At 52.0% G+C, this 24,410-nt stretch overlaps 1 protein-coding gene across 1 annotated transcript in view; it reads right to left on the minus strand.

Annotated features, from left to right (window-relative positions):
- The window catches only part of LOC144719096 (cAMP-dependent protein kinase type I-beta regulatory subunit-like), a 94,827-nt gene that overhangs the window by 65,427 nt on the left and 4,990 nt on the right, over positions 1 to 24,410 (minus strand). The window contains exons 2-3 of the mRNA XM_078594913.1: positions 17,699 to 17,857; positions 13,294 to 13,385 (exon numbers count right to left, since the gene is read on the minus strand). Coding sequence (XP_078451039.1) covers positions 13,294 to 13,385; positions 17,699 to 17,857 — 251 coding nt within the window. The remainder of the gene's footprint in view (positions 1 to 13,293; positions 13,386 to 17,698; positions 17,858 to 24,410) is intronic.

Consider the following 24,410-nt stretch of genomic DNA (forward strand, 5'->3'; position numbering starts at 1 on the left):
TAACATACATACGTTCATTAACCGATCGCTGACACAGTCGTGGGGGGGAGGGGGGCTGGCATCCAGACCTCTCAAACCGTCAGCTGTGCCCACGAGCAGCGGGGGGGTGGAGGGGGTGGGGGGGGTGGAGGGGGGATGGTGGGGGGACTTCTGCGGGAGAGCGGCAAGGCGAGGCACCCGACAGTCCTTTGAGGCAGTGAAGGGGGGGGGGGGAGAAAAAAAACGAAGGAGTGGAGCGGAACACGAAACAAAACAGTCGGGGGCGGTGAGAGAGAGCGAGGGAGAGCGAGCGAGCGAGCGAGCGCTCGTCGCCGCGGGGAGTCTGCAACGAGAAAGAGAAACAAACGGAGTGACTGGCGACAAAAAAAATGCCCAGAATGCGACGCGGGACGACGGGCGCAGGAATGGGCACCGGGCAACTGGACGGGGGCGATGCCCCCGCCGAGCGACGTCGCAGCCCCCGTGGACCAAGCGTCGGGGGGGGGGAATTGACGCTCGCTCAGCCCACGCGACGGTTTGCTCCACTCGAAAGTGCCACTTTGGTTCCAGTGGCCACGATCGTCACCGTAACCCTGACTTCGTCCTTGTCGTCAACCCTCGCTTGTCAGTTGCCTTCGAATCCCAGCCCTCACGGGTCCCCTCTGGAGGAGTGTGCAGATTGACACTACTGGGCTGAGGGCCACCCAATGGAGTTGATCTCGTTTGAACGGGAGGACACTTTGAGCTATAACTTGCAGCCCTACCCCCCTTTGCCACTCTTCCTATCCCCCCTAACATCAACACTCCTCATAACTCTCCCAATGCATTCCCACTTACATCAATTGTAGCTCTAACCTGAACGCAATCTACGACGCTAAGCTTAATCCTATATACAACCACGAGGCTATCTGTAACCCTTACCAATGCATAACCCGACTCTCACGCGGAATATTAACCCTATAAACCTAACCCTAGCCCGAACAATAATCCTTACCTCATGTCTAATCCTCAACCTAACCCCGAACCCTAATAATAACTAAAAGCCTATAACCAACCCGATCACTTTCTATAATCCCAACGATAACCGGTGTAACCCTAACACAAACCTCTGACGGCCTCCACTTGCCATGCCTGCGTGAAGGTATTCCACGCAACAAAGACAAAGATCCCCCATATAACCTTAATGGACTTAAAGAACAAGTGCTGTCAGCGAGTAGCACCTATGAAGGCCGACACGGCACAAGAGGGGGTGAGTGGCCAGCACCACGCCCGACCGCATTTGTCTCCCCAGTGCCGATGTTTACATACCGCACCAGGTACTCATTTGAGGCTGAGCCGACTTAGGGGAGGCCCAGGACCGCTTCAGATAATCGTCACTGGTGTTGGCCAGGAGTGGGAATCTAACTCGAGTACCCAGGTTCGTAGCGCAGTGCGCCAACCGCTATACCACCGCTCCCCCCACACACGCACACACACGCACACACGCACACACACGCACACCCACGCACGCACACCCACGCACGCACACACGTGCGAGTGCCTGTGGAGTGGTGGTGCCAGGACTGGCTGCGGGCACCGGTCCCGGACACGCTGCCCTCGCAGGAGACCGAGTGATGTGGCGCCAGCGGGAACGCGCCGATGGTGCCCGACTAAAGGAGGGGAGGGCTCCAATCAACAGCCGCATACTCTCGTAGAGACGAGTTCACTCACGTCTCCCTCCTAGAGACGTGTTCATTCACGTCGCTCACGTAGAGACGTGTTCACTCACGTCCCTCATGTAGAGACGTGTTCACTCACGTCGCCCGCGTCTCTCTCGTAGAAACGTGTTCACTCACGCTTTGCATTAAGCACGCAAAGTGAGGAATTACTGTCACCGAATCACATTTGCACTGTGAAATCAGCGTGCAGACATCCCATGGCGGGACAAATAACCGAGATGAGGGTACGCCGCCACTGCGCTACTGTATCGTTCCGCGCACCGTATCACTTTACCGCTCAGCCGCGCATTTCAAGAAAGTAGTTCGTCGTCGTGGACCGCTCAGAAACCGCGTCATAACGGTGCACGTGTTCCGCCTTACAACGGGACGCGTTCCGCGTTATAACGGTACACGCATTCCGCCTTACAACGGGACGCGTTCCACTTTATAACGGTGCACGCATTCCGAGTTGCAATGGGGCTCGTTCCGCGTGATCACGGTGTGCGCGCGCTACGCGTTGCAATCGAGCTCGTTCCGAGTGATAACCGTGCGCCTTGCAATGTGGCTCGTTCCGAGTGATCACGGTGTGTGCCGCTCCGCGTTGCTACGATTAGCACGATTGGGCTACACACGGCGCGAAAGAAGTTCAACGTACATACATCGTCCTCAATGTGCCCAGTCGCGTTACATTTCAGAAGCTAAGCAGGCTTCAGCCCGGCTGGTGCTTCGATGGGCGAGCATGAGGGTGGCTTGCCTAGTGGGGGTTTTCTCCGAGTTCTCCGGCGTCCTGCCACGTGAAGCCAAACACCCGTTAAGAATGGAGTTGGCAAAACATCGCGATGCAGGCCCTCCACCCCCAAAAAAATATTGAGACTACTAGAGAGTGAGAGGACGTCCTGGGAAAATAACTGGCGGCAGCTGCTGCTGATGATGATGACGAATGCTGCTGTAGGCGCTACTCTTTCAGCGACTGTCGTTTCACGATGATGATTTTGAAAAAGCTACAGCCCCTCTTACTGCTGCTACCGTAACTGCTGCTGCTGCTGCCGATGATGATCCTGCTGCTACAGCTCCCGTTACTGCTGCTATCGTAACTGCTGAAGATGATGATGATCCTGCTGCTACAGCTCCCCTTACTGCTGCTACCGTAACTGCTGAAGATGATGATGATCTTGCTGCTACAGCTCCCCTTACTGCTGCTACCACAACTGCTGCTGCTGATGATGATCCTGCCGCTACAGCTCCCCTTACTGCTGCTACTGCAACTGCTTCTGCTGATGATGATGCCAATGACAACACGACAACGATGATTGATGATGATGATGACGACAATGACGACTGAGCCAAGCCGACCCTGGCTGGGATTTGAACTCACGACCTCACCAATTAGGACTTCCACCGCGCCGAACCGACCCACTTGCGTCTCAATTATTTTTCGCTTCACCGAGTTTGACAAATTAAAAAAACACATTTCCCAAACAGACCACCCGGCTCACTGCGGTGCTGCCCACAGCAGCCCCTTGGGCTCCGCGTCGTTAACCGTAAACCGGGTAAGAGAGGGCCTAATGAAGGCACCCGGTGGAGAAAGACACGGGGCGGTAATCAAAGGCAGCGACTTTCCCCCCGCGACCACAGAGCCAAGTCTACCTGCGCCCCCCTCCCTCCCTCGCATCCCTTCCCCTGCATTCCCATTCCATCCCCTCCCATTCCTCTCCATCGCCTGGCTCTCTTTCTCTCTCTCGCCCGCGGCCCCTAAGCGTGGAATTTGCAAAAGTCCAAGCCAAAACGACTCGACAGCGAGAGAAAGGGAGAGAGGGATGGAGAGGTGGGGTGGGGGGATGATGGGATGACGGAGAGAAACACACACACAGATTTGGAGGTGCATATACGGAGTGTGTGCGCGTGTGTGGGGCCTCCCCTAGGTCGATTCAGCCTCAAATGAGTACCTGGTGCAGTGTGTAAACATTGCCACTGGGGAGACAAAGGCGGTCGGTCGTGGTGCTGGCCACCCACCCCTTGTGTGTACCCTTCCGGCCTTCGTAGGTGCTCGGAAACAACACTTGCCCCTACAGTCTATTTAGGCTATACGGGGGATCTTTGTCTTTGTGTGCGTGAAAGATTCACGCGCCGAGTACGTGCTGACCAACAGCTCTCGGCTCACCATTCTGTGAGACTAAACCGGTGCGTGCGTGTGTGTGCGTGCGTGCGTGCGTGTGTGCGTGTGTGTGTGCGTGCGTGTGTGTGTGCGTGCGTGCGTACGAGTGGAGCGGCGGCGCAACGACGACAAAGCCGGCAACCTGAGTTCAATTCAGGGCCAAGGTCGATTACAGCGGCGAGTGATATTTGAATTAATCCTGGGCCTCCCCAAGGACAACTCAACCTGGTCTTAAAATGAGTACCTGGTGCGGTGCGTAAACACAGGCACTGGGGAGACAAAGGCGGCCGGGTGTGATGCTAGTCACGTGACCCGCTCGTGCGCGGTGCCTCCCGCACTAGCCCCAACAGTCTATAGGCCGCCCGCTGTACCTGCCGCCTAAAGCGGTGTTCTTCTTTGCAAGGCCCACGGGGCCACTGGCGGCCCCCTGGATGCATTTAGTGCGGCGCCTGACGTGCGGCCCCCTGACAAAACAAACCAAATTGTGAAAACACCCCCCCCCCCCATCATCAGCACCATCATCGTGCTGCTGTCAAACCCCAATGGTTTCAAATATGTAGCGGACCCTCACACTGATGATGTCTTATCGGCGAAAGTGGGCCCTGCCTCTGAAAATTTGTTAAGAACACTTGTGTACTGTGTCACGGGAAGAGGCATGTATCATTCGTGACAATGATGCTGATGGTAGTGACGACGGCGATGATGACGAGGTTAAAGGTCAGCCCATGATGGTTTAGGATACACAGGTCGTATGTATAGATTTGCCGATTATATTAACTATGATGATGATGGTGATTGTGCTGCTGCTACTAATGATGATTATGATCCTGCTGCTGATGATGATGCTGCTGTCGTTGCCTTTGATGGATTATGATGCTGATATTGCTGCTGATGTTCCTTGCACCGCTGCTGCTGACGCCGACAACTATAATGATGTTATTAATGTCCCTACTCATGAGACCAGATTCGTCGATGCATTCCTTCGCGCTGTCAAACCCCAATGGATTCAAATGGCGCGGCGGCCCCTCGCACTGATGATGTCTTATCGGCGAAAGTGCCCACCCCCCACACACCCCACACCCCCTCTGAAAATTAGCGAAGAACACTTGGGCGTAAATCCACGCCGACAAAGTTGTTGTGTTCGGGACGCGCGATGCGGCGGGAGGCTCGCGCGGGGACAAGAGGAGACATCTGTGAAAGAGAGCTTCGTAGATCATCGGATTCCTCCGGACTAAACGAAGAATCTGATTCTGAGATGACGCCAACTCGTGCGCAACAAGGGGACAGAAGATTACATCGCGAGATGCTGGGAGATGGCAAGGGCTTGAGTGTGGGCGGGGGAGGATGGAGCATGGCTGATGATGACGATCATGATGACGATGATGACGATGATAATGATGAGGGCTATAGTGCAGACGCGGACACGACGATGGACATCGACGGACAACGACGGACGGCCTCGCGGTCGTCGGGAAACCTCAAGGACAAACGGGAGCGGCGGGGCCGCGGCGAGGGTGGAGGTCGGGGAGGGAAAGGGGGGGTGGAGGGAGGCGCGTGAGAAATATATGGAAAGAAAACGAGAGCGTAAAATAATAATAAAATATATATATCCACAAACGCGAATGAAATGAAACGCGAGCGGGGCTTGCGTCGGGGCTGTGCAGAGAGAATGCACCTGTCAAACAATGCACAAAGGAGATAAGAGCCGGGATTTGCGAAGAGAATGCAGGATGAGCGCTGGGCTCTGGGTGAGTCGCGCTCTTGGGCAGCACGTGTCACGGGACGCCCGAGCTCCCGAGGGTGAGTACACCGAGAAAAAAGACGACGGCGACGATGATGATAATGAAATAAGAGCTCCCTGCCACGTTCGCTCGGAATGTAACGACGCGGCAAGGGAAAGTTTACGCAGCGCACGGCGACAGTCAAAGGGAGGGATCGCGCCACGGTGGTGAGATGTTAACTAATTCTATATTTGAAGCTTTCGTGACTGCAAGGATTCATATTCTTAGGTTTTTTCGGTAAAGTCACGTAGATAAAAAATAAAAAATAAAATTTATAAAAGTAAAATTAAAATAAAATAAAAATCACGACGTTTCGGAGGCAACACAAGCTTCCATCTTCAGGTGGAACCGTGTTCTACTTGAAGACGTGACTTTACCGATAAAACCTAAAAAGATGTTAACTACCTTGCCGTATATACTGCAGGTCACGGGGTCCATCCTGACCCCGTGGTCACGTGGGTTTTTCTCTGGGTCCTCTGGTGTTTCCCTCCCATATTTAGAATCAACATCACACATTTAGAGTATTTGGCTGCTATAATTTTCCACGTGATAATAAGCCACTTCATTGAGCCATAATTTGTGATCGCCAGGTCGCTTCTGAAAAAGAGCTACATAGCTCAGTGGGTCTTATCTGGTAAAATAAAAAAATTGTTTCGTTTGTAGGTAAAGTTGGATCCGCCACGGAGACGGAGCGACGGAACCGGAGCTAGGCTTGGATCGTCGACGACACGAGACCACGAGAGATGCCGGAGGCTTGAGGATCACCTTCATCCAGCAGTGCACAGAGATCACGGCTGATGATGATAATGATGGCGAGGATGATGAAAGAATAATAGCTGTAACCAGATTGAGCGTAGGTGGTGAGGGCTGGGCAACGTTGAGCAGAATGGAGGAGGGAAGGCAGGCAGGCAGGCAGGTCACCGACACCGGCGTTGAAGCCAGATGCTAGCGGTGATGAGATTGCACGGGCGATCCTAGAGGTCAGTTATTGACTTTTTTTTGCAACAGCTGCCAACGGAGGAAGCGGCGGATGAGTTAAGGTCAAGAGGTCATCATGGCATTGGCTGTTATGAACTCTTGCCCTTGAGTCGGTTAGTAGGCATGAGAAGTCTCAATGAGTCTCACGAGTTGGGTTTTGTTGTTGTTGTTCAGGAGGGTCCTGCGTCTGGATGTTTGGCTAATTCCACAAGTTGAGTGATTCGCTTACCTTTCCTCTCCTATACTTTACACTCCTGTCGTGTTTACCTATTTGTTTGCTGTTGGAACTTTCTGACCCCGTGTCCCTACTGGACATCTGTGGAAAAAGAGCTTCATAGCTCATCGGATTCCTCCTGCAGCATAAAGATTCTGAAGCGTGTGTAGTGTGCCGCGAGGAAATCCCATGTGTAAGAGGGCCTAATAAGAGTGACAACGTCAGGTCAGATACCCACTTGCTCTACTGCCATCTACTGGCCACTGCACCATTCTGCCGTTGTGGGAGTTTCGGGATTATGTCGTTTATTGTGAAATTTCGGTCACAGTTCCTATGATCACTGTTACATTGCTTTTATGGCTTTATTTGTTTTTTGGTTTGGACATGTTTGTTTGTTGTAGTACAGAGTTAGATTGATGGCTTTAATATAAGTTGTCTTATGCTTGTTGTTGTTTGACTTGCATCTCACTGGGATTTTTGCACACAGCGTTGGTGTACGGTGCTTTTTCAGGAATATTTTGCTGTTTTTTCCTGGATTTTTCTGTTTGCGCATAGTCACTTGTAGATGCTTTCTTGTTCATGTTTTAGTTTTTTGTTTGTTGCGGTTGCACCCGATTCAAGAGCCGAATGGCTCACAGGGCTAAACCAAATAAATTAAACTGAAAACTGAAACACGGAGATCTCCACGTGCACGTGACACCAACGTGGTGGCCACAGCAGCAGGCAGCACAATTATTTGTCCCGCCATCCGGCTGCGCGAGTGCGTAGTACATCGTGCCTCGCCGAACTTTATCGTAACCGCATTATTTACGGGTGGGGGGGTGAAATTGTTTTCGCTTAACATGTTTTTCGCTTCGTGCGGCACTTTTCGGGGGAGCGTGTCTACGACTAGCGCATTAAACGAGGACCTGCTGCTGTACATTGCTTAGCCAATCCGCTGCTGCATTTGGGTCTTCCCAGACGTCACCTTATGTATTCATGACCACAGCGGTCTGGGTGCGCCGGTGAAGGTGGAAGGGCGCGTGGGCATAGAAGCACGCTTCTCCTGGAGCACGTTCCCTCTCCCTTGGCATGCGGGACTGCAATGGCTTTGGGAGATATGTACGTATGTATGTGCGTGTGTGTTGAACTTCTTTCGGAATACCATACGTAACCAACCATGCTAATCGGAGGTGCGGGAGAAGGATAACAAACCAAACACAAAAAGCAGTTCTAAAGAAATTAGTTTGTCAATCGAGATGACTTAAAACTGCACAACTCCAGTGGCTTCCTAATATCGGAAGGAAGAGCGTTCCGGAATGCACTCTCCGTCTGCTGGATGGAGGCCTCCATCTGACCTGACTCTGTCACCCTTCGAGTGATGGAGGCCTCCATCTGACCTGACTCTGTCACCCTTAGAGTGATGGAGGCCTCCATCCAGCAGTGGATTGATCCTAGCTAACAATGACGATGATGATGATGGCGGCGTAGGGCTGCCAATGGCCATGAGCGCCGCTGAATGCGAGGAGACACTCGGCCTCGATGTGACGCGACGGTTTGACAGCGCTCACTCCCATCGCCCAACGCTCTCTCTCTCCGTCCGTCTTTCCATCTCTCGACCGGTGTGTACTTTGTCTGCCTGCCTGTCCATCAGTGAAGCCAACAAGGCAGCTTGTAGCCGACACTCGCACATCCGTCCGCAGACAAACGCCCGGAATTCTGTGACCCTTGTCACCCGGGTGGTTGGAAACGTAAAAAAAAACCAAACCAACGCACTCGGCTCGTCATCGCAGTCAACAAAGCGTAGTTCCCCTATGCATTTCCTCCCCCCCCCCCCCCCCCGACGACAGAGTGTGCTGTCACCTAGAGGCTATCGACAGCAGTGCGGCTAAGTGGAGTGCGGCGGCCCGTGCTACATTTGTCACGGTTCGCACGTAATGTGGGGCTCTGACAGACCGGTTCTGTCGGCCGTGGGTTTTTTTTTTTCCCCCCGAAGACCTCAGAGACCGCCCGTCGGTGTCTCTCTCGTTGTCTGCGCTCCAGAGCAGCAGCGGGGCCCAGAACACTGCGGACCCGCAGACGACTGTCGACACACTTTTCACAGACAACAGCGCACCGATATAACCATCTTGATTTGAAGCTTTCGTGACTGCAGGAATCCATACTCTTTGGTTCTGTCACGTGGGTATAAAATAAAATAAATCACGACGTTTCGGGCGCAACACAAGCGTCCGTCATCAGGTGGGATATTTTATGACTTTACCGAAAGAACCAAAGAGTATAGTAAATATAACCACATGGTGGATGGGTTTTGCGAGTTCAAATGTAACTGCAAAAGTTCCCGATGACCACTTTGCCATGGCCTTGCAGCGCCTCCAATGATCCACAGGACCACTAGTCTAAAGATCCCATCTCCAACACCGGTCTGTCCGTCATTGACGAGATACCCCATCAGACACTGGTCTGTCTGTCTGTCATTGACTAGAGACCCCCCACCAAAAACTGGTTTCCGTCAAATCGATCATTGCCTAGAGACACCAGGTGAGACTGCTCTGTCAGTCTGTTGCCTATCGTCTCCGTCTCAGTAATGGGAAGAATCCAAATGACATACAATTTAAGTATCTAATTGCATTAGATTTGGAATTGGTCATTGGTACCTAAACTCTTCAAAGTAATCGGTAAAACCTTGGATTGCGAGCATAATTCGTTCCGGAAACGTGTTTGTAATCCAAAGCACTCGTATATCAGTTGTGATCACGCTCGTTCATCAAATTAATATTTATTTTAAAATTTTGCTCGTCTTGCAAAACACTTGCAGACCAAGTTACTCCCAATCCAAGGTTTTACTGTAATCGGTCATTCGTATGCGCCCATCTCTTATTGTCAGAGCCATCAGAGACGACTGCGTTTGTCTGGTGTCAAGGGTGACCGTCACAAAGAGGCGTGGTATCTGAATCAAGTCAACTCAATTCTATTTTCATTTTGCTTAAAACACGTGGTGCCTTTTTGGCATAAATCTTCCACCCAAAGTGCCATCGACACATGAATACACCCGTAAACGTAGGCAATTGTACACAGTGAGAGAGAATAAAAACAATCGTACTATTTGCATCTCTTCATAATATAAACAAAAAAGCAAGTTGTGGCCGTGATTTACTTGCTGTACGAAAGTGCAATGAGAGATGTGCCCTTGAGATGCGACTTGTATGTCTCTACGTTGAACTTCCTTCGCATCGTACGCATCCGACCGTGCTAATCGGAGGAGCGGGCGGTGGACAACGTAGCGACGGGAGCCATGAAATCGCATCCACTGGGTGCGCCCGCACTGAGCTACATCCACGACCTCACCTTTGTGGTCCCTCTCCCTCGCAGAGCCCCCAAAGTGATTTTACTTCCTTAAGTCAGCACGACCACCGACAGCGCGGGCATTTCGGCCGATTACAGAGATGCCGATTATCCGGCCGGCTCAACCATCACAGGTTGATGGGCCGGGGCGGTGCCAAGACAAAGGCGTCCCCCCCCCCTCGGGCCCTTTGGCTGTGGCAACCAAAACGGCGACCGAGGTGGCGTTGGCGGCGGAGGCGGCAGAGGGTTTTACGAAACCGAGACAACATCCAAGGGGCGGTTGAGCCGAGATCAGCCGTCGCAAGTCTCCCCCCACACCCCCGGGGGGTTGTGAGGGGTGGTGGGGGGGGGATTTCAGGTGCCTTATCTCCTGCGCCGCGCGCAACCCGCAAATCCCCGAGCAATTCCACAAAGGAATTCTCTGTTTCATCTGAGCGGTATTGGTTTGCGCGCGTGTCTGCTCCGTCGTCGGTGGGTTTCAGCGTGAGGGTTTTAGGGGATCGCGGCGCCACGCAGTTCTCATTGTGGGGGCTCGCTTCTGCCCAACGAACGGAATGCGCGTTATCGTCGTTATCGTCGTTATCGTCGCTATCGCCGCCGTCACATGGGCCGTTGCCTGGTCTACAGGAGGTCGCGGGTTCGATCCCGACCCTGACGCATGCTGTATATTTGGAGTTTGCGTTTTCTTTCTCTGTCCTCGTGCTCGAGTGGATTTTTCTCCAGGTCCTCCTCCGATGGCGATGACGACGATGACAATGATGATCTCCCCTACCACATTCGCTCGGAATGTAACGACGTGGCATGGCGACAGCCAAAGAAAGGGATCGTGCCATGGTGGTGAGATGTTAACTACCTCGCCTGATATACTGCAAGTTGCGAGGTCGATCCTGACCCCGTGGTCGCGTGTATTTTTCTTCGGGTCCTCCGGTGTTTCCCACCTACATTTAGAGTCAACATCACGCGTTTAGAATGATTTCTGTGCTAAAAATTTCCACGCGATAAGCCACTTCGTTGAGCTATCATTTGTGGGCAGGTTGCTTCTTAAAAAGAGCTACATAGCTCGGTGGGCTTTACCTAGTAAAATACAAATAGTTTAGTCTACTTTGTTTAACATATTTAATGTTACTGTTGGATAATCGGAAGGCATTGATGTACATGTGCTATTTGTACTCGTATACTTCATTTATATTTAATTATTTTTAGAGACCTGCTAACATTTTCTCTATATGTTGCTCTTATAATAATATCGTCTTTTGTATAATTTTTGTTGATGTGGCTCGCTTGACCCGCCGCTACTGGACATCTGTGAAAGAAAGCTTCGTAGATAATCGGATTCCTCCGGACTAAACAAAGAATCTGATTCTGAGATGATGTCAACTCATGTGCAGGACGGGGACAGATCATTACATCGCGAGACGGTGAGAGATGGAAAGGGCTTGGGTCTGGGCCGGGGAGGACAAAGCATGGCTGATGATGACGATCATGACGATAATAATTATAAGGGCTATATTGCAGCCGTGTATGACTGAGTTCGCCAGCAGTGTCGGCTCACGGCACATGCATGGAATCACGCGCGTCAGAATCGACTGCTTAGAATTCGTAAAACCGACGATTGATTCTTGGGTTACACTTTCAACCCTAAATTGCGACGACTCGTCAACAAATTGATGACAAGGCGGGAAGCGAGAGGTGATGGGGGGGAGGCGATGTATCATTCTTTCCTTCTCTTTTTAAACTCGATTTGATTTAGATGTTTTTTTTACTTTCGCGCGAACAACCCTGCCGCCTCCCTCCATTATCGGTTGCTTTTGAAATGAAATAAAAGCGTTGCGCACGGCCGAGAAAAAAGAGCCGCGCCCTCTTTGAAGCCCGTGCCGTTTCCTTGAGCCCGTGCCAAAATGTGACGGGGGGCTGCGCGCAAGCACTAAAAATTCCAGACGGAGCTCGAGGTGGCGCCCACCGGCGCGACCCCACGCGCTCCGCTGCCCATCGCCCTCCATCGCCCTCCATCGCCACCGCTCCATCGGCACCGCAGACGCCACCGCTACTCCGCTCCGCCGTTAAAACCGCACGCCGCCTCCCGAACAATGAGAGGATGCTGGCGCCGGCCCACGACGCATCGCCATGTGTATCAGCAGAAGCAGCAGCAGCAATGGTCTATCCACAGCTGGATGCAGGCCTCCTCACGGCACGTCGGTCACGTAGATAATTATCCGACCCTTACTTCGCCATGCTGGTCAATGCGGATTGAAGGGGTTGTGGGTGTCCAAAGCCTACGGTGTTTTAGTACCGGCTCCGCAAATCGCCCGGACCACTCTCCTGGGGATTGTTTTGGCACGGGCCATATTTTGTGTGCTTACCGTCACCAGATGTCCACAAGGACAGGACGTACATTTCACTTCCTCGTCCTTAAGGCAAGCCGACCGTAATGGTTACACACGAATGGCCGTGACGTCAAACTAACGGGGCGTATGCGACGTCGCGCGTTTCGGAAGAGTACCGAGCGAGCGAGGAATACATCCCTGCCGTCCAGTGGCGTTGGCCATGGCCAGGACTGGTTCGTCACGCGGTGCTTCACACCACTGCACAACGGCTACAACAAAGATAAAGATCGCCCATATTGCCTAGCCAGACTCTCGGGGCAAGTGCTGTTGGCAAGCACCTATGAAGGCCAGCACAGCACACGAGGGGGGGGGGGTGGCCAACACCACGCCTGGCCGCCTTTGTCTCCCCAGTGGTGATGTTTACACACCGCACCAGGTACTCATTTGAGGCTGAGTCGACCTAGGGGAAGCCCAGGACCGGTTCAGATAATCGTCACTGGTGTTGGCCATGAGCGGGAATCGAACTCGGGTTTCCGAGTTCTACCGCTCCCCACCATGAGCAGAAACACACACTCACAGAAGACACAAAGACAAAGATTCCCCATAAACCATTCACAGACTCTTAGGGTAAGTGCTGTTAGCGAAAAGCTATGCAGGGCGGAACTATACACTCGGGGGTGGGCAGGCAGCAGCAAGCCCGACCGCCTTTGTCTCCCCAGTGGCGGTATTTACTACACCCCACGTCAGGTACTCATTTGAGGCTGAGTCGACGTAGGGCCAGGGCTCCAGGACGGGTTCAAGCACAAAGACACACACAGATGACACAGCCGCCGCCGTTCACCTGCGCTCGTTGTCGTCGAGGTGTGAGAAAAGCACGTTCTTGGCGATGGCCTTGGACAGGGCCTGCATTGTCTTGTAGTCCTTGGGGATCACCTGGTGGCCGGGGAGGGGGGGGGGGCGCCGGGGGAGAGAGCACGGCAGACAAAATAAGAGGGCGAACACCCCTAAGTGAACGCTCGCCGTCGGAAATGAACCACTGAAACCTTGCCCTCTGCAGGAACGTCGGGGGAGGGGGGGGGGGCAGGGGCCGGGGGGGGACGTTGATTTCTGAATTTAAAGTTCACTCAACGCATGGATTCTCACGGGCAATTTTACGATTCGTAACATTTCTTTTTCAACCGAAACGATGATTGGGCGTGTTGAACGCTTCCTTCTTACACGTGACTGTTTTACTTTGTTTAGCTGTGCCGGGTGGCCGAGCGCCTTAAACGACACACTCACACACGCTTGCGCAGATTAATAGGCGGCCTAAAAAAAAAATTCTGAATAACTGACTTCAGTTTTACAACAACAAACGCTCAAAGCCGCTATCTTCCGCCTCGTGATTTCATCATTTAGATCCCGGTCCACCTTCAATAACTGCACGAGGGACAGACATGAGTGGAGAAAATGGAACAAAAGCTGAAAAGTGTGCAAAGAAGCTTCGGAGAGGCACATTCTGCAATTCACGCTGACAGACGGGGAGAGGAGCGGCACGGGTAAGAGAGCATCCGCAAGTTCAAGATGTCATGGATCGTGAGAGAAATCATCATGACCTTTAAGTCGGGTAAGAGGGCTGTGCAGGACATGTCACTCGGAGGGATGAGCGCTGGTCGAGACTAAAGCTGGAATGGCAGCCAAAATAATGAAGGAGCATGCCCAAGAGTGAGGTCACATTGGGAACGAAGCGACGAGCTGAGCTCGTGTTGCATGAGCGAGATGGATTGCCACATCGCAAGACCGCGGGAGATGATGACAGCCTGGGGTGGCCTACATCCCGCAGTGGATATATCACGGACGACAACGATGATGATGGTGGTGATGAGCATAAAGATGTTATCACGTTGACGTGGTCATCAATCCTTCGTGGTCTCACCCACATCTCCCCCTCCCCTCCGCTTATCTCTCCTCGCCTTTCGTCCTTGTACCCAGCATGCCGAGCATTCCACTAACCTCGACCTTCTTATCGCACCTGCATTCGACCTCTCCTCCTCCGTGAAGTAGGGGCGGGGGGGAGGAGGGTTGCTCATTCTTCTCTGCCGCTCCTGTTGTTTGGAAATTCTCCCCCTCGTGTTATCCGTGTCGCTGTGTCCCCTGATTAAAAGTCCTGCTCAAGGCCAACATTGCCCCCCCCCCCCACCCCCCTCTTCGTTTGTGACCGACTGACTACCTGGAACTGGAATTAGAATCTTTATTTATAGTGGGAGAAATACAATGAGATATAAAACTCCTTTTTCACAGATGACCAGTAGGGGCGGGTCATAAAGTTACAACATCAAACAATACAAAAACACGATAGGAGTGTAAAGTGTCTAAAAGGTGGACAAATCACTCAAATGAAATCATTAAACTTTCTTTTATTTTACCAGGTAGAGCCCACTGAGCTAGTTAGCTTCTTTTTCAGAAGCCACCTGGCCATCACAGATGATAGCTCAACGAGGCTGGGATGATGAGCCTCATCGGATACCTTGAGAGAAAGTTGCCGCTTTAGTGAACTCATACAAATATTACCGAGGCAGTTAGACATAACAACACGTGTTTTTGTTGTTGTTGATGGTGGGGGAGGGGGTGGTTGTTTTTTGCCACTGTAGCCCCGTCACCTAGCCCCCGCCCCCCCCCAGTCCTTGGCCCCCGGTGCGCACTCCACAGCGACGCCACTTGCCCAGACCACACATCTTCTCTACTTTGCGCCGCTATCGTGTTTTGGTCTTGTTTGCCGTTGTAACTTGCTCACCCCCGTGCCCCGACTGGACATCTGTGTAAAACAGCTGCACAGCTCATCGGATTCCCCCGGTATGAATAATACAAGATTCTGATACTGACGTACGAGACACTCGCCGCCTCCTCCTCTGTGCGCGGTTAGCCCCGCGTTCACACAGCAGAGGGCAGCACCTACCACTGGCACCCCGCAACTCAGACTAACGCTCACCTTGCACACAGAGGGCAGCACCTGCCCATGCGCTCCTCAACTCAGACTAACGCTCACCTTGCCCACAGAGGGCAGCACCTGCCCATGTGCCCCACAACTAAGACTAATGCTCACCTTGCACACAGAGGGCAGCACCTGCCCACGCGCCCCACAACTCAGACTAACGCTCACCTTGCACACAGAGGGCAACACCTGCCCACGTGCCCCTTAACTCAGACTAACGCTCACCTTGCACACAGAGGGCAGCACCTGCCCACGCGCCCTACAACTCAGACTAACGCTCACCTTGCACACAGAGGGCAGCACCTGCCCACGCGCCCCACAACTCAGACTAACGCTCACCTTGCACACAGAGGGCAACACCTGCCCGCGTGCCCCTTAACTCAGACTAACGCTCACCTTGCACACAGAGGGCAGCACCTACCCACGTGCCCCACAACGCAGACTAACGCTCACCCTGCACACAGAGAGCAGCGACTGCCCACGTGCCCCACAACTCAGACTAACGCTCACCTTGCGCAGAGAGGGTATCACCTGCCCACGCGTCCCACAACTCAGACTAACGCTCACTTTGCACACAGAGGGCAGCACCTGCCCACGCTGTCACACAACTCAGACTAACGCTCACCTTGCGCACAGAGGGCAGACCCTGCCCACGCGCCCCACAACTCAGACTAACGCTCACCTTGCACACAGAGGGCAGCACCTGCCCACGCGCCCCACAACTCAGACTAACGCTCACCTTGCCCACAGAGGGCAGCACCTGCCCACGCGCCCCACAACTCAGACTAACACTCACCTTGCACACAGAGGGCAGCACCTGCCCACGCGCTCCTCAACTCAGACTAACGCTCACCTTGCACACAGAGGGCAGCACCTGCCCACGCGCCCCACAACTCAGACTAACGCTCACCTTGCACACAGAGGGCAGCACCTGCCCACGTGCCCCACAACTCAGACTAACGCTCACCTTGCACACAGAGGGCAACACCTGCCCACGTGCCTCACAACTCAGACTAATGCTCACCTTGCACACAGAGGGCAACACCTGCCCACGTGCCCCTTAACTCAGACTAACGCTCACCTTGCACACAGAGGGCAGCACCTGCCCACGTGCCCCACAACTCAGACTAACGCTCACCTTGCACACAGAGAGCAGCGACTGCCCACGTGCCCCACAACTCAGACTAACGCTCACCTTGCACACAGAGGGCAGCACCTGCCCACGTGCCCCACAACTCAGACTAACGCTCACCTTGCGCAGAGAGGGTATCACCTGCCCACGCGCCCCACAACTCAGACTAACGCTCACCTTGCACACAGAGGGCAGCACCTGCCCACGTGCCCCTCAACTCAGACTAACGCTCACCTTGCACACAGAGGGCAGCACCTGCCCACGTGCCCCACAACTCAGACTAACGCTCACCTTGCACACAGAGGGCAGCACCTGCCCACGTGCCCCACAACTCAGACTAACGCTTACCTTGCACACAGAGGGCAGCACCTGCCCACGCGCCCCACAACTCAGACTAACGCTCACCTTGCACACAGAGGGTATCACCTGCCCACACGCCCCACAACTCAGACTAACGCTCACCTTGCGCACAGAGGGCAGCGCCTGCCCACGCTGTCACACAACTCAGACTAACGCTCACCTTGCACAGAGAGGGCAGCACCTGCCCACGTGCCCCTCAACTCAGACTAACGCTCACCTTGCACAGAGAGGGCAGCACCTGCCCACGTGCCCCTCAACTCAGACTAACGCTCACCTTGCACAGAGAGGGCAGCACCTGCCCACGTGCCACTCAACTCAGACTAACGCTCACCTTGCGCAGAGAGGGTATCACCTGCCCACGTGCCCCACAACTCAGACTAACACTCACCTTGCACAGAGAGGGCAGCACCTGCCCACGTGCCCCTCAACTCAGACTAACGCTCACCTTGCGCAGAGAGGGTATCACCTGCCCACGTGCCCCGCAACTCAGACTAACGCTCACCTTGCACACAGAGGGCAGCACCTGCCCACGCGTCACGCAACTCAGACTAACGCTCACCTTGCACACAGAGGGCAGCACCTGCCCACGTGCCCCGCAACTCAGACTAACGCTCACCTTGCACACAGAGGGCAGCACCTGCCCACGCTGCCACGGAGAGTCATACTCACTTTACCCACGTACCTCCTCCTGCGTGCAGTGACCTCGCTGGTGGACACAGTCGGGGGGGGGGGGGGTGGTAGCAGCACCTGCTCACTCACCCTACCATGGAGAGTTACGCTCACCTTGCGCACATACGAGGCGGCGTCCTCCTCGGTGTAGACCTCGGCGCTCACCGCTCCGCGTCGCATCAGCCTCTGCACCACGGGGTTGGGCGGCGGAGGAGAGATCTCGTCCTCGCGCGAGTCCCACTGCGACGAGCCGCCTCTCTGCCGTGCCTCCTCCTGCCAAAGGTCAACGCCACCACCACCGACGACGACGACGACAAATGACCGAGTTACGTTAGCTCGGTAACATTTCAATCGCAATTTTTTTTAAACGTAGCTTCCAATCCTGGCTGTAGGGCATCGGCTGAGTCAGCCAATCGATCGTTCTGCTTGGGGATGGTGAACTGAGTACCACAAGGTGCTAGAGTGGCATGCGGAGTAAGAGAGGCCGAGCCAGAACGGTCGAGTTGCTGGACTTTGAATCCGGATTTCAGCAGCCGTGATTAAAGCTGAAGTGTGTTGTATGTTGAATAAGTATTTGATCTAGCTGGCCAGGATTGGCCAAAACTTAGCCCACTTATCACCCAGGCAACTGCAGATCATGGATTAAGTGTTTCTGACGTACCGTTAAATAATAACATATTTAAGAATCACAGCTAAGGGACACACAACAGGGCATAGCGGTGTGATGGTCTCAGTCCGGTCACCAATGGCCATGCCAAAAATTAAAACGCCGCATTAAATTTGGATCAGCACTCAATCGGGAAAAAATCCCAACTCTGAGAATAATAACAAAAGCGGGTTTGACTGCCTTTCAAAACAAAACATTTCTCTTCAGGAGCGTGTGGATAAAATGAACCCACTTAACTACTCGGGAAGTATGCTTTTGATACTTTCTTCTCACGGGATGTTACGATGCTGCGAGAGAGAGTTCCAAATGGAGCCGTCTCACGACGCTACACCAAAATTCTGTCACAGTTCATATGACCACTGTTTCATTGCTTTTATGGCATTATTTTGGTGATTTTCGAAAAGTTTTTTGGTTTGGCCATGTTTGTTTGTTGTAGTACAGAGTTAGACTGATGGCCTTAAGTTGTCTTGTGGTTGTTGTTGTTTACACTTGCATCCCATTGGGATATTTGCACAGGGTTGGTGTACGGTGATTTTTCTGCAATATTTTGCTGTCTTTTCTTAGATTTTCTGTTTGCACATATTCACTTTAAGATGTTTCATTGTTCATGTTTTTGCTTTTTGTTTGTTGCGGTTGCACCCGATTCAAGAGCCGAATGGCTCACAGGGCTATACCTAATAAATGAACTTTGAACTTTGAACACCAGCACAATGGGAAGCTAAAATCGTGGAAAATTGTCAACAAGCAATCAAAACAGACGCCACCTTGAGTCAATGGAAGTTACCGCTATCAAGGGGCCGTCCCCCCCCCCCCATCCTCCTCCCACACAACGAATGTGGAATTTCCACTGCCGGTTTAATTCTCAGGGCTTGCGACAAGCACGACTAACGGCCCCCAATGGCACGATTGAGCTCGGGAAGAGGGAGCGGTTTTTGGCTTTGACCTGGTTGAGTTGGATGTGGAAAGGAAACTGGATTTCTCAGTGGGCTAACCCCGAGTTAGGTTCAATAAAGGGGGCTCTGTGTGATGAACTGAAGGGGATCCCCCCCCCTCCTCCCTACACCCCCCCCTCTTCCTAACCCCCCCCCCCCACCAATGTGGACAATCTGTGTGGGAGAGAGAGAGAGACCCCCCCCTCGGTGGCCTGTGACGTGCGCTTGAGCGTCAAATGACGCCTTTCGGAGCCATGGCAACACTGCAGGGTGGCGCGTAATGAGAGGGGAGAGAAAAATACAAAGACAAAGCTCCATCTCCCGTATAGCCTGCACAGACTGTTGGGGGCAAGTGCTGTAAGCGAGTAGCACCGATGAAGGCCGGCACGGCACTCGAGGTGGTGATAGGCGGCCGGCACCACGCCCGGCCGCCTTTGTCTCCCCATTGACAATGTTTTTTTTTACACCACACTAGGTACTCAATTGAGGCTGAGTCGACCTAGGGGAGGCCCAGCACCGGTGCAGATAATCGTCACCGGTTTTGGTGGCCGAGATTGCGGGACTCAAAGCCGGATTGCTGGGTTCGTAGCGCAGCGCGCTAACCGATACGCTACCGCTCCCCACGATACACACACACACAATGACTCGTATGCGTACGTATGCAGGGACAGGCATATGTAAGACATATCCTGTATACAAATACACACACATACGTGTATCTGTAATATAAAAGCAAATAAAACTAAATCAACGATAGACAGACACATACAAACCATATGCAGAGACGTACACACATCTGGTGCGGTGTGCAGTAAACATCGTCACTCGGGAGACAAAGGCGGCCGGGCGTGGTGCTGGCCACCCACCCCCTCGTGTGCCGTGCTGGCCTTCATAGGTGCTCGCTAACAGCACTTGCCCCTGCAGTCTATTAAGGCTATCGGGGGATCTTTGCCTTTGATGCATGTATATATATACACAGTGATGCAAATACACACATTTATACACTGGGACACACACGTACACACATATATACACAGCATGTATATATATACACATACACACTTATTCGGTGTTCATATCAACTAGTATCTACCCACTGCTGGATGAAGGCTTCCCCGAGCCATTGCCATCTTATATTTTTTTTACGACAGCCATTGAATAAATCATTCGGAGTGAACGCGTCTATAAAGGCACGTACGAAGGATCGGGAATCAAACCCAGGTGGCGGTCGTGTTTGGAGCTTTGTGAGCCAACACACTGCGCCCAATGCCTCGCCGAGTACGCTCACCCAGTGGCATTCACTCGCACTGGCACACGGAGGCACACACGCAGGTGGCACGCGTCGGGCAGACAGACAACAATCGCAGGCACAAAGACAAACGTACACGCAATCATAGCCACGTGCACACCAACACAGACAAATATCCCCCTTACAGCCTCCACAGAATGTTGGGCCAAGCGCTGTTAGCGAGTAGCACCTATGAAGGCCGACAACAACACACACGAGGGGGGGTGGGTGTCCAGCATCAGGCCCGGTCGCCTTTGTATGCCAGTGGCGATTTCTACACACCGCAACAGGCACTCGTTTAAGCCGAACGCACACACACTGACATGCACACACATTACTGTCACGTCTCAGCGCATGATCGTGGCTAAGGAACAGCCATGGGCGTCTTGCAGACGAACACTCGCACACCAGCGGCTCCTCTCTCGTGCAAGAGAGATCTGGAAGGCACCTTAACAATGTAAAGACGACGCACTCGCAAATACGCAACACAGTGTGCGCAGAGATATCGTCGAGAAAGGACATCGGGATATTACGCAGCCTGCAAAACATCCTCGCATCGCCAGTGGTCCTCGCGTGGTTGGCGCGGGCTGTGGTGCGAGGAGTGACATGCGAGCCAGCCCGTTCCAAATGTCCTCCCCTATTCGTGCAGATCTGAACCTCGAGCGCCTCTTCTCGCCAGAGGGCCCGGGTGCCGTTTCACCGCCTGTCCACTCCATATCCACGCCACTGCCACCTCGCTAAGTGTAAGTGCTCACCATAAAACAAATGTCAACCAATGTGATCGTTATCATCATCATCATCATGAGCCGTGGTCGATCAACTGTTGGGTGGTTTGTCTCACCTGGTTGCCACCTCTCACGATTCTGCAATGTTAACAATGTGACCAGCACCTGCACGTGAAATTGATGTCACTGCTCCATCTCCTAGTTTACTCTCTCTCTCTTACTCCTTGGACGCGTTTGAATTATTTGCCCGGGTCACATATCTTGAAAATCAGCACATCCTGGTCTCTCTTGAGTTCTCACCTCTGGTTAAACAGAATGAGCTAGATTACCCTGTTAAACTATTCCCTAATCCATATGTTCCTCTTGCTGTCTCAATGTAATCCCACGCGTGAACCGAGGTTAGGTACGAGAAGAGATGCAATACCTTAGATCCCTGCTCCCTAAGCCCACCCTTCCATCTGACATTCCTAACCAAAAAGTCACGCTTAAATGTGCAGACCTGAAGCAGCCATATAAGTGCATGACTGTTTTGGAATGAGGAGTTCCATAAAGTAGTCCTCCAGTCTAAATAAAGATTCTGATTCTGCATAAGTAATTGCGTAACCATTTAAAAGTAATTTGTCAATCTACTGCTGGATGATGTCCTACCAACTCTGCGTGAGTCGCTATACTTCACCACTCTGGCCATCGCGGGATTCATGAAGTGACACAATGCAGAACCACTATGGGAACCTCATTTGCCAGTAAAAATATGATAATTGGTTCTTTACCCTTCTATCTGGCAACAAGGTGTCAGTTTTGTTGCCAGATAGAAGGGTAAAGAACCAATTATCAATGCAGAACCAGTTCAGGTATCGCTCGCCAATGATGTTTTGCCGTGGCCGGGAATTAAACTACTTCTGGTCGCTGGCTCAATGCTGCACCGTGCTAACCGTTGCGCCACCGCTCCACACTCCCATGCACTATACTGTGCTGCAATACAATGCACTGCATGGAAGTGAGGGGGGTCTGAACTGTGAAGTTTCGTGGCTCACGTCAAATATACCGTACGCTGTAATGGACATCCGTGAAAAGGAGCTTTATACAGTGAGGGAAAAAAGTATTTGATGCCCTGCTGATTTTGTACGTTTGCCCACTGACAAACAAATGATCAGTCTATAATTGTAATGGTATATTTATTTGAACAGTGAGAGACAGAATAACAACAACAAAATCCAGAAAAACGCATGTCAAAAATGTTATAAATTGATTTGCATTTTAATGAGGGAAATGCGTTTTTCTGGATTTTTTTGTTGCTATTCTGTCTCTCACTGTTCAAATAAACCTACCATTAAAATTATAGACTGATCATTTCTTTGTCAGTGGGCAAACGTACAAAATCAGCAGGGCATCAAATACTTTTTTCCCTCACTATAGCTCATCGGATTCCTCCAGTATAAATAAAGATTCTGATTCAGATACAAGGTACAGGTGCAGCCCTGCAATTACTTGCTGATGGAAGGGCCTACACTTCAGAGTGAGCTCTAGAGAAACCTTCGGTCACAAAATAACGCGAGCGACGACTGATGTCTGAAACGATCCGATTGACAAAAAAATAAAAAGATCTCCCGCATAGTCTTAACAAACTGTTAGGCCAAGTGCTGTTAGCGAGCAGCACCTATGAAGGCCAGAACGACACACGAGGGGGTAGGTGGCCAGCACCACGCCGGACCCGCCTTTGTCTACCTAGTGGCGATGTTTACACACACCGCACCAGATACTCATTTGAGGCTGAGTCGACCTAGGGGAGGCCCAAGACCGGTTCAGATAGTCGTCACCGGTTGTTGGTTGGCCCTTCACCTGGGAATCGAACTCGGGTGGCCGGGTTCTTAGCGCAGTGCGCTAACCGCTACGCCACCGCTCCCTTTCAACAACCACCCACTCCACCAACCCACGCTGTGAAGTATGGTCAATACGATTCCCACGGCTCACACGGCATGTTGAGGCATTCATCCAGCAGTGGGTTCACATGGGGCTGTAAATCAGCCACTTTGTTATCGCCAACATGCGCGATTAGCAGAGGTGGGACAAAGTCATTGTTATGCAAGTCCAAGTCGAGTCGCAAGTCATCAAATTCATGACTCGAGTCTGACTCGAGTCCAAGTCACATGACTCGAGTCCACATCTCATAGGTGGGACAAAGTCATTGTTATGCAAGTCCAAGTCGAGTCGCAAGTCATCAAATTCATGACTCGAGTCTGACTCGAGTCCAAGTCACATGACTCGAGTCCACACCTCTGGCGATTAGTCGTGCCCATACATTCACCTACTGACATGTATACATACGTGTACGTATCTGTTGTATGCTGTCATGTGCTGTACACTACACAGGCGGTACACACACCAGACTGTACACTCCGCGCACACCATTGATACCTTAGCTATTAAGATTATATTATCTATGACGATACACACCCCACATAAATACTGTATACTCCTTCATAGGCATCATGCCAAACACACCACACACGTACACGGCACACCATCCGTACACTTAACTATTAACACTCATAAATACACCACACATAAATACACACACACCGCACACGTAGACAGCACACCATTCACTTCACACACCACTCACACCACACCACTCACACCACGTAAATACTAGACGCATCACACCCATTAACACACCCATTAACACATACACACCAAGCCTTCCTTACTCTGCACACAAACACCAATGATGGCAAACACCCACCCCCGTGTATGGACTACGCACATGCACACTCGCCACTCCACATACACCAATAACATTCAACATATGATGACGCTCTGCCACTCATATGCACACGCATGTACATACAATGCTTAAGTCATAGACTTCACGATTGCATACTTTGTTATAATGTTATATACTACTAGATTATTTGCCCGTCCTAGGACGCAAGCTGTAATATTTACGAAAATTTTGAGCAGAGTATAATTGTATCTTGTGTAAATTTAATGGCAGTGAATCTTGCACGAAAGTATGTCAAACACTTCACGGCATTTCACTGTAGCGCTGTATTAATGACAGTGAATCTGGCACCAAACGATGTCATCAAACACCTAACTTCATGTCACTGTAGCACTGTATATAACTGACCTTTAATGTGTTTAAATTCACTGCTCTGATACTTTATTCTGTTCTGCTTTCGGTCACTGGGGTTGAAATAAATTGGAAATCGAT

Source organism: Lampetra planeri, chromosome 5 (genome assembly GCF_965212315.1).
Source record: "Lampetra planeri chromosome 5, kcLamPlan1.2.h2, whole genome shotgun sequence".
In the NCBI taxonomy this organism is placed as follows: Eukaryota; Metazoa; Chordata; class Hyperoartia; order Petromyzontiformes; family Petromyzontidae; genus Lampetra; species Lampetra planeri.